We start from the raw sequence: 14,534 nt of genomic DNA, 5'->3' as shown, positions 1-14,534 counted from the left end.
GAAACACGTTAAAGAAGATCATGAGTTGGATGAAAAGGAGAATGAAGTTGTTTTAGCGGTGGGTATGCTCAATCAATCAAGGCAACACCACCATGATCGTGTCCCAAACATAGACAAACATAGGCACTCTCAGGGTAAGAATCTATTAGAAGATCACTTTATCCCAAATTCATTGTATTCTATATCTGATTTTTGAGGGAGATATAGAATGCAGCCCCATTTGTTAAAAAAAAATCATGCATGATGTTTGCTATTACGACACATACTTAGTTCAGAAGTATAATGTTATTGGGGTTTTGGGTCTTCTTTTGGAGCAAAAATTTACAACTGCTTTACGAATGCTTGCGTATAGGGCATCTACAGAATAGGTGGATGAGATTACTAGGATAGGGAAATCAACTATCCCAGAATGCTTGGTCAGATTCTATGATGCAATAAAAACTCTCTGCATGAGGGATTACCTCGGCAAACCTACACCTAGGGACCTCCAAAGGTTTCTAAAAAAAGTCGAGGCTCGAGGTTTCCCAGGCATGATTGGAAGTATCGACTGCATGCACTGACAGTGGAAGAATTGCCTAATTGCTTGGCAAGAAGATTATGGGAATAGGAAGGGCCAAAAAAAGTATAATTATGGAGGATGTTGCATCATTCCATACCTGGGTTTGGCATGCCTTTTTTGGAGTTGCTGGATCTAAAAACGTGCTTGGTCAATCCCTTGTATTCAATGATGTCTTGAGAGGTCATTCCCCCCAGATCAGGTATCAAATCAACAATGCTGTATACTTCGGTGGGTATTACCTAGCCGACGGAATTTATCCGAAGTGGACGACATTTGTTAAAACAATTCTGAATCCCCAATTGGAGAAGGAAAAAAGCTTTGCTGCCTTTCAAGAGGGTTATAAGAAAGATGTGGAAAAGTGTTTAGGTATCCTGCAAGCTCGTTGGTCAATTTTTAGGGGTGTTGCTCGTATGTTTGATGAAGAGGTGCTTCAGAGCATTATGATGACTTGCATCATTCTCCATAACATGATTGTGGAGGATGAGTATGATTATGATACTCCATAGATGTTCGAACCCGATCCCATAAACATGGCATTGACAAGAATTTATGAATGGCCCGTGGGAGGAAATGGACAACCACTGGAGCACAAATCGTTGATTAGGGATGGTCGATACAACAACCGTATGATTGACTGTTATTTGGAAATGCAATCTTCTTATGTTCACGAGAGACGTCAAGTTGACTTGATCGAGCACTTATGGGCCATGAAAGGCAATCACGGTGGATAAAGTCAAGTTTAATGCTTTGTTTGGAATTATGGTTTGTTTCAAATCATGCTTTGTTTTTGTGTGGTTTGTAATGAATTAAGGTTTGTTTTTATGTATGAAATGTTTTTAATAAATAGCTATATTATTTAATGCTTTCTTTATTCAATAAAAGAAAAACAATATGATAAATTAATACATATGGTAACTCTTTCAATACAACCTAATGGTTTTTTATCATTTAACCAATCAATGATGCTAGGTCCATCGTCATAGAAAAGCTTTGTTCTCATAACATCCATTTATTTTAGCTTCCAATAGGACTTTGTTTTAGGAGACATATGGCTTGTATCCATGCCATGATTTTCGTCTCTCTATCCTCCATGTCTGGTTGTTATGCCTGTTGCCTTTCATTTATATATACTTCATATCGTGTCTTGTCAGCTTCTTCTCTTTTTAAGTCTCTCTCAATTTTCAGTGTGTAGTTCTTAGTAATTTCCTCCAAATTTTTTGCACATTCAGTGTTCGAAGTGCTCCCTCTCTTGACCTTTGTCGCCTTTCTCCCAATAGACCTTGGTTCACATTGGATTGGTGAGTTGTCAAACCTCGATTCGAAAAAAGGGATTATCTCCGAATTAAGGCATGAATCATACCATAGTTATAGAAACAAACTCCTATAACTATGATATGATAGAAATAAAGCCAATAATATTACAAACTTATGTAATGAATACAAAGTCAGAGTCGCTGTGGTTCAGAGTTAGTTACACATACTAGAGTAATATTCCAACAATTTATTCTTTAATAATTTTACAAACAGTAACTCACAACACTGATTTAGTACTCTGGTGGAACTTCTCCTTCCTCGGGATTTGCATTGGAACATGCATCATCTATTAGGGTGTGAGCATTTTAATGCCTAGTAGAGTACTGTAACATCCCCCCCTCAAAGCCAGCTATCATCGCTAATCAAAGTGACATGCATTAAACATTTACAAGATAAATAGGTTATGCATATGCAATGATGTCATGAACTCAGTCCCTTCTAAACCCACTAATTCATACTTTAGGTGTTACGCCCCGGACCCAGAGGTCGGTGAAAACTCCAAGAAACCCCTACCTCGATTCCAAAGCATTTCTCCAAGTTAAGAAAATACAAGCTAAGTCCTATATCTCTTCCAGGAATTTCATCATCATCATCTCTCTCTCTCTCTCTCTCTCTCTCTCTCTCTCTCTCTCTCTCTCTCTCTCATTTCACATGTTTAGAAACTATAAGGAGATGCTGCGATTTAGAGTGGTTATAAGGACAAGATAAACTTCAATATTAAAAGGATAAGAACGGTCCATGTTTATTCAAAGATAAATATCTTACAAAAATAATATTATCTAAGTTTTATCCAATATATAAATATATTCTTTTATCTATTTAAATACGGATCTTCAGATTAGGGCATCAAGCGAGCATGTCCCATACATGCATTTTACACTGTGGCTCCGAATACCCTAAAATATAATTTAGTGCCCATCCATTCCTTATCCTATGTTTATTTTGTTTACGAATTTCTCAACTTTCACTTTTCATTAGAGGCCCTGCTTCCACCACCTCAATATATTTAAGCTCTACTCCCGTCACCTAAATATATTTCACATTTTTTACTCAGATATATCTAAAGTCTTCTCCCACCCCTTAGACATACCTTAAACTACACACAAACCCAACCCAACTGTATTTATGATTCATATGTAATGCAACTCAAACGTTCATTAATCTTTGTGGAATGATAATAATATTTCAAATTAAATCACATGGATAGTAATATTCATCCAACATCACATAATATTAAATAAACATTCATAAAACAAAACAATAGTATTCACCTAACAATATCCACCAAGAAAAACAACAATATAATCATATTTAGTACTATATATAAACACCAAGATTAAAAGTGATATAGTCTAATCATTGGGGAAAAAGTTAGAAACCATACCTTGTGTCCAAGAAGCTAAAATGACGAAATTACCCTTCGGAGGTTGCCAGGTTCTCTCTCGTTTCCAGATTTGAAAAATAAATAACATAAATGATGTTAGAAATTTTTATTTTATAAAAACATTTTTTCTCTTAACATAGAGAGTCCACTCCACTCTCCAAGCTAAAACCCTATAAACGACCCGAAACCTATACCATCAGACTCGGATCGATAAATTGAGTCGGATAGACTAAAAATATGGCATCGGAGGCTGCCGGAACAGCTGCCACTAGCCGGAGCCTCGAGTGGGCTTGTTTCGGTTACTGATCATCGTCTTCCCAAAAACTGCAACTTCCCTTGTTTTTCAGATTAAATCCCAGATTTTGTGAGACATTTTTACCAACCAAACGTCAACGAAAATGGGCAACTTATAGTGGTTTTGAAGCTTAATACCTCTAGTTTCTAACCCAACAAAACATATTGAAAACGGAGCTTAAATGAAAGAGAAGTTGGACTCCTGGTTGGTTTTCTGTAGAAAACAGATTTTTTTTTTCCAAACTTTGTACATGTGTTTGACGTATCAAAACTCAACCAAATTCGACGAAACCAATTTTTTTTTTGTTCCTTGCCATGTCTAGTTTAAAACCCAACAAATGACTTCCTCAAACACTGAAAGTATTGGGAGAGAAAGAGACCCAAAGTGAGGCCCGCGGGTTGAAAATTTCCAAAAAATGACATTTTCCATGTTTGGTTCTAAGTCGTTCTCAACCATTCTATCACCCTCAAGTTGTTCCTAAGGCTTCTAAAACTATTCTAAACTTCATACCTATCATTCAAACTCGTCAAAAACTCAAAATGGAACCAAAATCAACAACACCCACGCTTGAAATATTGCTCTATCCACCCAACCCGAAAATAGAAGTTCAAACTCTTCCAATTCAATTTCCCTAACACTCATGTGACTCAAATTACTCTTTAAGCGACTAAATCACACAACCACAAAGTTAAAACCAAAATTTTCGAAATTGACTCACCTTAGATATTTTTTCTTCTCTTCCTCACCCAAATTCCATCTCCTTCATCCCCAATTAATATCATTTGCCTAGACAAGGTGATTCATCTCCAATAGGTGAGCAACTCATCCCATTTGAGATCAAGATCAGATTTTTGAAGAGAATATATAAGGGAAAGGGGGGAGAATGAAGGGAAGAACAAGGTTTGGCTCACAGGTTGGCCTTTTTTAAAATAAAAAAAAATTAATTAAATTAAAATTTCAAACACATAATTAGGGTTAAATAAATTTATTTTATTATTATCATTTTTTTTTTGAGATGTTACATGAGTCTTGATCCATTGGGGAGTCCAATGGTCAATCGGTTGTAGGTGAATCTTGGAGCGGTGTCTCATTCACACAACCGTCGGACCAATGAAAATAATTTTGAATCTCGAACAATTCTTCACAACGTCCCAACATTGGTGATTGATGAAACTTTTTTTGCCTTGGCGAATGACACCGAACCACATTTGTGCTTGAATACTCTATTAAAAAAACTTGGAAATGCAAGAAGATATAAACAAAACAAAAAATTGAAAATGCAAGAAAATATAAAAAGATGTGACATTAAATTAAATAAAACGGCATTTAGAAATATTTTACCTCGTTGCCAAGATTTTGACCGCTTCGAATGTTCTCCGTCACTTTTTCAACGCATCTCTCTATTTTCCTAACTCTTTGTTGAAAATTTTCCACCTACTAGCGAATGCCATTTCTGTATGAGCCAAACTCGATCCTTCACAAAATTATCCATAAATTTTTCTCCACATATGAGAGGACTTCATCTCGGGCAATAACCAACTTTGACCCAACACTCATACAACAAAATATCTTCCACGGTTGTCCACCTGCATTCGATGGAATAGACCATTTGGATTTTTACACAAATGGAATTTAGTAGTAGAAACTTTTGTGTGGAAAGTGAAAAATATTGGAAGGAGATGAATTTCTATGAAGATTTGTTGTGGAAAGTGAATAATATTGGTAGGTATTTATAGAAAAAAATTCCATAATTTTTTCAATTTTTTTAGCCAAAAAATGGATAGCCATTGGATTTGATAGGATTTTTGGATCGAAGGCTCCAGGAGAAACCACGTGACTTGTAGATGTTGGTTTCTGGCAGCTATGGGTCAGCGCTGACGTCAGGTTGGCGTCTGACGTCAGCGCAAGAAATCCAAAATTTGTTTATCGTTGGTGAGTGCATTCCACACCCCAACCGTAAAAATAATTTGAAATTCTTGCGCTAACACCAGCCCAAAGGCAAGGAGACAGGCCAAATCTTCCTATGGGCTTGCCCAGGCTGGTGGGTCCCACGCCTTGTCCGGGCTAGACCCTGCGAGCTGGAGTCTCCTTCAGGGCCTAGGGCCCCTTTTTGCCTAGGCTGGCCCCTGGCGATGAAAGTGCTCTAATGGTCCACTTTTGGGTAGTAAATCCCTCCGCCTAGCCAGAAGGATGCAACCACATACATAAATATAGGGATTTGGTTGAAGCCGCTGGAACCAGTGTGAGGCCCGCAAATTGGAAAAGTTTAGCCCACTTTTTACTCCGTTTTGCTCTAACGTGGGGCCCGCAACCTATATGGACCTCTTTTTTTTTTTTCTTTTTCTTTTTTTCTTTTGTTCCTTGTTTCATGGTGTTTGCTTGCAGTTTTTTTATTTATTAGAATCTCATCTAAATTTTAATTTTTTTTTATAACAAAATGTTCATTAAAAAAACTAGCATAGCATAAATATCTATTAACACAAAATAAGTTTACAATAAAAAAAATTTAACACTTAAATTACAACATAAAAGTTGTAGAACTCTAAATATAGAGCCTCCATTATGGGAGAGATACCTGTTGAGCCCAAAAGATTCTATCGGAGCTCTAAATGAATCTCTATCCACCATTTTTAGAGCCCTATTTAGAGCTTACTATTGGGCTTGCCCTTGGTGTTTTGAATTGAATTGTTGACTTAATGGTGGGCCCCACAACTCAATTTTAATTAGTCGAAAGAGTCCGTAGTGGGGCAAACTTAGTTAAGTTGACTAGAGCGGATGTGCTCCCCACTTTGCACTCGAGTTCAAACCCTCCTTCCCATAGTTTAAATTGAATTAAAATAGATTATCGCTTTTATTAAAGAAAAATTAAAATCAGTGATGGTGCAAGCTTGAAGAAGATGTGAGCGAGTATTGATAAACTCGTGAGTGGGTGGAGCTTTAGCTCCTTGCGCTAGCCACTTTAATTCTCCACTTTTTTCATATGCATTTGTGTCAGTGAGACCCACAAATGGAGATGTAAAAAATAATGTATATCTATGAAATTTTTACACTTCCTAGTGCTATGTAAATTTATATCCTCAATATTCTAGATGATTGGAGCTCTAAATTTGTTTTTGAGATGTAAAATGTCCATTTTAAGGCATTTTACATCTCCCTTGGAGATGCTCTTACTTACCGCATTGCTGACAACCTCTCTATAGTACAAATAGTACCATGCGTTTTACTAGACTTACTCAGCCCACTGCTTAGGTGTAACTTTAATTTTATAGGACTACTAGAAAACTTTTCAAATTCATGCTTCACTAAAGTCCTCCGAAATTAAAGCTATACCTAGTCCTATACATTCCCCCTTTCCAGGACACCCACATCATCAACACCAACTTTTTCCCTTAACAATTCTAATTTTCTTTTAAAAAGCACTCTAGTTCATCTGCTTCTACTTTAAGGAATCTACTTCTACATGAAGGAATCAATATCCTGCTGCAGGCCCTGAAGAAGTGAGGCAAACAGTGTGAGTTTTAAATAAGAAATGCACTAATTCATGTGCTTGCTTTTGTCTGTTGGAAGGAAACCGCATACAATTTGATTGGAAAAATTTCATTAGATGGGGACCAAAAAAACAAATGTTCAATTAATATATATCATTTATCAAATTTTATTAAATAAATGGACAGTCATCCATTCAAAAGCCAATATAATTTTTCTGCTGGGCTAAGGGACATGCGCTTTGGTCTTTCAACATTTAGCACACCCAAAGTTGTGTTGGAGAGGAGAGGTTTCCTTTTTCATTGAAAGAGAAAGCTACAGCTACTCAGAAGAGGGTGGTGGAGAGGTGAGAAGTTTTAGAGAGAATGAGGAAACCACAACTTTGGTTTATCAAAGTAAAGCTGTTTCCTTTTTTTTGCTTTATCAAAGTAAAATTTTCATGCCGTTATGTGCATAAACTGATAAGTGCATGAAATGAAAGGGGAAAACCACAACTTTGGGTTTTCCAAATGTTGAAAGACTGCAAGGGGAAGTCGCTTAGCCCAGAAGAATAACACAGTGGTCTGGTTGAACATTTATAAATAGCTAGCTAGTTTTATTTATATACACTTGTCTCATTTCTCTTCTCATCAACAACCTCCACTATCTCCCTATCTCTCTCTCTCTCTCTCTCTCTCTCTCTCTCTCTCTCTCTCTCTCTCTCTCTCTCTCTCTCTCTCTCTCTCTGAATTATTTTCTTGCTACATTCAGATATGGGAGGTGGAAAGCAAGCTAATCCGTCCGTGACAACATCAAATGCTGCAGTTTTGAATGGTGAAGGGTCATTCGCGCTGGTTGAGGTGGAAAAAGATGCAGTGCCTATCAACTGTGCCCCTATTGTGTCATCCTACAATGAAAAAATCCGTCCCCTACTTGACGCGGTGGACAAACTCCGTAACTTGATGGTAATGGATGAAGGCATTCAGCTCCCAACAATTGTGGTGGTTGGGGACCAGTCATCTGGAAAGTCTAGTGTCCTTGAATCTTTGGCCGGCATCAGCCTTCCTCGGGGTCAAGGCATCTGCACAAGGGTACCCCTTATAATGAGGCTGCAGCACCACTCAAGTCCTGAGCCAGAGCTTTCCTTTGAGTACAACGGCAGAACTGATCGTACCGATGAAGACAACGTGACTGATGATATTGTTAAAGCCACTAATTCTATTGCAGGGGGGGGGAAGGGAATTTCTAACGCCCCATTGACTCTGTTGGTGAAAAAGAAGGGTGTTCCTGATTTGACTATGGTGGATTTGCCTGGTATTACTAGAGTGCCTATTCATGGGCAGCCTGAAAATATTTATGATCAAATCAAAGATATGATCATGGAATATATAAAGCCAGAAGAGAGTATCATTCTGAATGTGTTGTCTGCCAGTGTCGATTTTGCCACCTGTGAATCGATTAGGATGTCGCAGAGTGTGGATAAGACTGGTGAAAGGACGCTGGCTGTGGTTACAAAAGTTGATAAGGCACCTGAGGGACTGCTCGAGAAGGTCACGGGAGATGATGTCAACATCGGACTTGGTTATGTCTGTGTGAGGAACCGCATTGGAGATGAAACATATGAGGAGGCACGGGCCATTGCTCATGAACTATTTCAGAGTCATCCTCTTCTGTCAAAGATCGACAAATCTATTGTCGGTATTCCAGTTTTGGCGCAGAAGTTGGTGCAAATTCAAGCTAACAGCATAGCAAGAAACTTGCCGGAAATTGTGAAGAAGATTAATGACAAGCTGAATTACTGCCTTTCTGAACTGAATAAAATGCCAAAGAATCTTTCCTCTGTTGCTGAGGCCATGACAGCTTTCATGCAGATCATTGGTTTGGCCAAAGAATCTCTTAGGAAGATTCTTCTGAGAGGAGAATTTGAAGAGTACTCTGAAGACAGACACATGCATTGCACTGCTAGATTGGTTGAAATGCTAAATCAGTACTCAGATGCACTTCACAATTGTGTTCAAAGCGACCCGAAGAATAACTTCTTGATAGAAGAGATCAAGGCATTGGAGGAAGTGAAAGGTATAGCACTTCCGAATTTTCTTCCTCGCAATGCTTTTCTTACTATCTTGCAGGGAAAAGTGAGCGGAATTTCGAGCATACCAATTGGGTTTGTGGAGCAGTTTTGGACTTACATCGAGGAAGTGGTTATTTCTGTGTTGATGAGGCATTCGGATAATTATTATCAGCTTCAACTATGTGCGAGGCGAGCTGGACACAATCTGATGGCCAAGATGAAAGAAAGGTCGATTAAGTGGATGACGGAAATTGTGGATATGGAGAAGCTTACGGATTATACATGTGATCCTGAGTATATTGCTGAATGGAATAGGCTCATGGCTCACCAGAAGACCTTCATAGATGGTGTCTTAGATAACAAGAAACGCCCTTCTACTATAACTATAGAAGGTATTGGGGAGGTGGAAGTTGAAGTTCTGAGGCAGTACCCTCTTATGTTACCTCAAGCTTTTGATCTGAAAATGAGGATGGCTGCTTATTGGAAGGTTGTTATGAGGAGGTTTGTAGATTTTATGGCGTTGCATTTGCAGCTGTCTATTTCCAACCTGGTGAACAAGGAGATGGAAGCTGAGATTGTGAATGAGCTGATGGGACCTTACGGTGGCGGGATTGAGAGGATGCTGGAGGAGTCACCGGCTGTAGCGGTGAAGCGTGCAAACCTGAATAAGAGCATCAGAAAGCTGAGGGATTCAAAGGAGGTTGTGGCTAAGATTATTGACAGCATCGTTACCTATGGTCATTGACCAGATTGCCAAGCCCGGAGGGTGCTGCTAGCCTGCTATATATGATCTAGTAAAAATTAAAGAATGAAGTTTGTTTAAGTATTATCCTATGTAGGTGGTTGTTTCTTTCTGCATTTGAGTGGTTTTTTGTTTTTTGTCTGTTGTGTTATTTTGTTTAGAGGGTTTTGATTGTGATGCTTCTGGTCCTTATTTAGTTTAATAAACTTGTTTGCAAATCTCTCTATTCTGTCTTAAGTAAGGTTATTAACTAATTCCTAAATACCAACGTAATGACTTGTTAGATGGTTGTTAAGAGTCCATAACAGCTTTCATGTAAGACTTGTGATGAAGACGGGGCATTTTCCTAAGAGCAAGTCCACCGCAAGGCCTTTTGCCAGGGCAGGACAGGGCTTAGGCCCACGAACGGCTCTAGTGCACAAAGGCAAGCTTGGGCAAGGCATGAGACCCATCAATCCAGTCTAGCCCGTGTTGTTGTCTGGGCAAAGTGAAGTAATGCTGACATCATAATGATGTCAACAACCAATTTAAATAACAAAAAATTTGAAAAAATACTAAAAAATTTAGAATGTTTTTATATTATAAATACATAGCTATATTCTTTACTTCCCACACCAAAATTCTATGCAAATTCATCTCCTCATATCTCATGTGAATAGTAATTGCCCTTTCCCTTGCCCTTGCCCATATGGTGAAAGTGCTGTAAAGGCTGCAATAAAATGCAAAAGAAAGGCAATGTATATACAGTTCTCAACTAGAATACGAGCATTGACATATGGTTCCTCTCTTCAAAGTGTGGTTGCTTCGGTTGTCAACCCTTAGTTTTATTACAAAAGGCATCAGTACTATTAGTAGATGAACCACTTACTATATATAAGATTTATTTTGTCAAATTTCTAATATGGGATTTTACATTGTTCAACACTCAAAGGGATGAACCAGGGAGAATGTGATCAAGGTCGGCATAGAAGGTAGGCCCATAAGGTGGCTACTTAGGACCCTCGAATCATGAGGCCTCCAAATTTTGTCACCCCTATTTTATTTATACGTTTAATTAGTCTAATGTATAAACATAATCATTCAAACCAATTATTTTTTTGGGTACAACAAGTATTCTCAAATAATATAGGAGGGATTCGTAGTCATATAATAAATTACCCAACAATTAGAAAAATCCCAAGAATTTTCAAGCCACAATCCAAGCTCATTGCTTCACTTCCATAATTTAATAAAAATAAAATAATAAGAATAAGAATAATTACACCCACAAAAGTATTGTATATTTGGAGTTTATTGTTTTCGATAATTTGAGAATTTTTTTGGATTAGTATGAATATAAAGTATGGTCTTGATCCCACTTCGGAGGAATCTGAGGGCCGACCTGAATGTGAAGTTAACAAAACAAGGATTGATGTTGAAAGCCGTCACGTAAGTCTATTTCGTGGGTTCTCTTTTGTCTTTTTTGGTTACACGAGGGCCGAAGTTCCAGAAAACCAGAAAAACCTACACTGGTACAAGCCTAGCAGAATCATTAGCCAAGAGGAAAATAATTTGTACGAATTCGTGGGTTATCTTTGCTTTCACAGATGCTATGCTCACCGCGAAAGATGACGTCCCACCCAATTTCCACGTGTAGTTTTAGCTTGAATTGAAGCTTGTCGACTGTCCTGATCCCCATGGCACAATCATATGACACGTGTCCCAGCCATGTCAACATGTGTGATCTATACCTTTCATGGGGAAAGTGAAATATTCCCACAATGTGGCTTGAGTCTCACCAAAAGCTCCATTCCATTGCTTAATCAGTCTGCACAAAAGGGAACCTTTCAAGGCACCAAATTCCAAACCCTTCATCCTTCAATGTTTGTCTGCCTAATTGCCATAAACCCAATTCCTTGCCCATGATCTACTCCAAGTTACTCTTGTGCACAAGCATAGACTAGGTAGGTTCAATTGAACTTCTGTATTTTTGGCCTCAGGTTGAATCTCTGTAATGGGTACCTTAATTTTCATGCCCCAGTATAGGAATTACATCATTTTCTTGAATATCTCACTTCTCTTAGTGGCATGTGCTCTCTTGATTATACATTTTCAGCCTTCAGAATATCTGGTTCTAAGCAGTGTCAGCAATACGCTAGATTGCGAGGGTTTTCTTAGTTTAGATGACTATGAAGCCAAGTGCCTCTACCTTAAATCCGAAAACCCATGTGTCTCTCAAGGCTATATTGACTATCTTTTCATTTTCTATTGCAATTTTGAAAGTTTTCCTCTTTTGGGTTATTTTCTTATGTTTTTGTGGCTCCTGGTTTTGTTCTATGTGTTGGGGAATACAGCTTCTGAATACTTTTGTTCTTCGCTGGAAAATCTATCAAGGCTACTAAAATTGTCCCCTACAATTGCTGGGGTCACTCTGCTCTCTCTTGGCAATGGAGCCCCTGATGTTTTTTCTAGTCTTGTTTCGTTTATGGGCGGTGGGACAGGCGAAATTGGTCTTAATACAATTTTGGGGGGAGCTTCCTTTGTATCATGTGTTGTGGTTGGAATCATAAGCATTTCAATGCGCCAGAGGCGTATTCGAGTTAAGAAATGTGACTTTGTGAGAGATATTTGCTTCTACCTTTTGGTCATTCTGTTCTTGGTTCTGATCTTGATTCAGAGTGAAATAGATGTGTGGGCTGCAATGGCTTTTGCTTCAATGTATATTGTTTATGTGATTGTGGTTTACATCTCACATGCTCATTGGAAGAATGCTGCTGGGGATATCAGTGAATCGAACTGTACTTCCACCAATGACACTGACTTGAGTGTACCAATTCTTAGCAACATGGAAAAGGAAGAGCTTAGTGCTGCAGAGGAAGGAGCTGTAGAAGGCAGTTCTGAAGTACTAGAAGTCAAGAAATGCTGCTCTAATCTTAGATCATCGGCTTCTTGTCGTATGGTTTTCTTCGTACTCGAGATGCCTCTTTATCTGCCAAGGAGATTGACTATTCCTGTTGTTTGTGAAGAGAAATGGTCTAAGCCGTATGCAGTTGCTTCAGTGACACTAGCACCAGTGCTATTGTCAATTCTTTGGAACCATCAATTTGACCGTGTTAGCTTCATGACAAGCTTGGTGATCTATATTACTGGATTGATTTTTGGAGTCACTTTTGGTCTTGTTGCATTTGTGACAACAGAGAAATCAATCCCACCAAAGAATTGCTTATTTCCTTGGCTTGTTGCAGGGTTTCTAATGAGTGTTACTTGGAGTTATTTTACAGCTCAGGAATTGGTGGGTTTGTTAGTTTCAGTAGGGTACTTATTAGGTGTAAGTCCTTCTATCTTAGGGCTAACAGTCCTTGCTTGGGGTAACTCATTTGGAGATTTGATTACCAATTTGACAATGGCTTTGAATGGTGGACCTGAAGGAACTCAAATTGCATTTGCAGCCTGTTATGCTGGTCCCATCTTCAACATTCTGTTTGGATTGGGCTTATCCCTTGTTGGCTCTGCTTGGTCTACATATCCATCACCTCTTGTGCTCCGCAGAGATCCATACCTGTTGGAGACAGTGTGTTTCTTAGCAGGAGGCTTGCTTTGGGCACTTGTGGTTCTACCAAGGAGAAATATGAGGCTTGATGGGGTTTTGGGAGGGGGGCTTTTAGTTGTATACGTCAGCTCTATGTCTTTGAGGTTGATTCAAACACTTGGGTCTCTCAAGCTTCAAAAAGAGATAAACTAATCCTAGTAACTGTGGTATGATATGACTGAATTGTAGATTTGTAAATTAGTTATAATGTAAATAGTTACTTACAAGCTTTGTTTAGCGCAGTTGACAAACTAAGTTGCAGGCTGCTTGTGTTTTTAGCTTCAATTGAGGTGTCTGGTGTAGTTGATAAGCCCCTAATTTCTTGTTTTGTTTGAGTCTATAATTTCTTCTAAATATCGAAATTATGTAGCTTTCGGGAACGCCATGCCTTTGCACCAAGGTATGATTTTCCAAAGAGATTTGGTAATTGCAGGTTTGAGTTGTGAGTCTGTCTAAAGACACAGAATAGCTTGTTCTTACACAATATATAACGTCCTTTGTGTATTGGTAAAGAGGTGGTTGAGCCAAGTCGCAATTGTTATTTTGTGTATTCAAGGATTTGATAAATAACTCCTGCTTTGTTTTTCTCTAACATATTATGTAATAGCCTTTTGCAAGCTCGACACTTGATTTTAATAGTTTTTGCTTCAATAGAATACAATAGCTTATTCTAGCTCTAATGATTAAAAGCATCTACCTACACTGAAGCAAGGTTTAAATTCCCGCTTTACCACGTATCATTGGGTTTTGCTCCATTAAGGACCACTCGAGTGCTAACCGGTTAGTAATTAATATGCTGTTGACCACTCATTTGAGCTCACTCTACAATGTCATCTAATAATTTGAATCGTTCAATTTGTACCCATCATGTGTTGTTTTTAGTTTTTTATTTTTTGGAACTGTGCATAACCATGTATGCAATCACAAACAAAATATTAAATGAATGGAATTAGAAATGGTATTTCCTACATATATATTTTTCTCTTAAGATTTACAGAAATTGGGAGCATTACATAGTATGAACTAATTATTGATTGCAAATATAAGGAGACAAGTTTGGTATATGAAATTATGGGTCGGTTGGTCAGTTCCATCAACTTGAAATTTTCTCAAAGTGGTCCTAAACACTTGCACGG

At 38.2% G+C, this 14,534-nt stretch overlaps 2 protein-coding genes across 3 annotated transcripts; both read left to right on the top strand.

Annotated features, from left to right (window-relative positions):
- Nucleotides 7,369-10,053, top strand: LOC18771166 (dynamin-related protein 4C). Of its 2 annotated transcripts, none has more exons than XM_020569099.1 (2): nt 7,369-7,384; nt 7,789-10,053. In XM_020569099.1, the coding sequence occupies exon 2, from the start codon at nt 7,791-7,793 to the stop codon at nt 9,831-9,833; it is 2,043 nt and encodes a 680-aa protein (XP_020424688.1). In that variant the 5' UTR covers nt 7,369-7,384; nt 7,789-7,790; the 3' UTR covers nt 9,834-10,053. The 2 variants fall into 2 exon arrangements, with proteins under 2 accessions (XP_020424688.1, XP_020424687.1); XM_020569098.1 differs by lacking the exon at nt 7,369-7,384 and adding an exon at nt 7,513-7,599.
- On the top strand, nt 11,508-13,858 carry LOC18770806 (cation/calcium exchanger 2). The gene has a single exon (XM_007204520.2). The coding sequence runs from the start codon at nt 11,824-11,826 to the stop codon at nt 13,549-13,551; it is 1,728 nt and encodes a 575-aa protein (XP_007204582.2). The 5' UTR covers nt 11,508-11,823; the 3' UTR covers nt 13,552-13,858.

The sequence above is a fragment of the Prunus persica genome, chromosome G7 (genome assembly GCF_000346465.2).
Source record: "Prunus persica cultivar Lovell chromosome G7, Prunus_persica_NCBIv2, whole genome shotgun sequence".
Classification (NCBI taxonomy): domain Eukaryota; kingdom Viridiplantae; phylum Streptophyta; class Magnoliopsida; order Rosales; family Rosaceae; genus Prunus; species Prunus persica.
Note: the sequence above shows the minus strand (reverse complement) of the source record. Positions and strands in the feature narration are given on the sequence as shown.

Excerpts from the sequence above, each read along its gene's own strand:
- LOC18771166 (XM_020569099.1), top strand. The coding sequence starts at position 7,791 with ATGGGAGGTGGAAAGCAAGCTAATCCGTCCGTGACAACATCAAATGCT.
- LOC18770806 (XM_007204520.2), top strand. The coding sequence starts at position 11,824 with ATGGGTACCTTAATTTTCATGCCCCAGTATAGGAATTACATCATTTTC.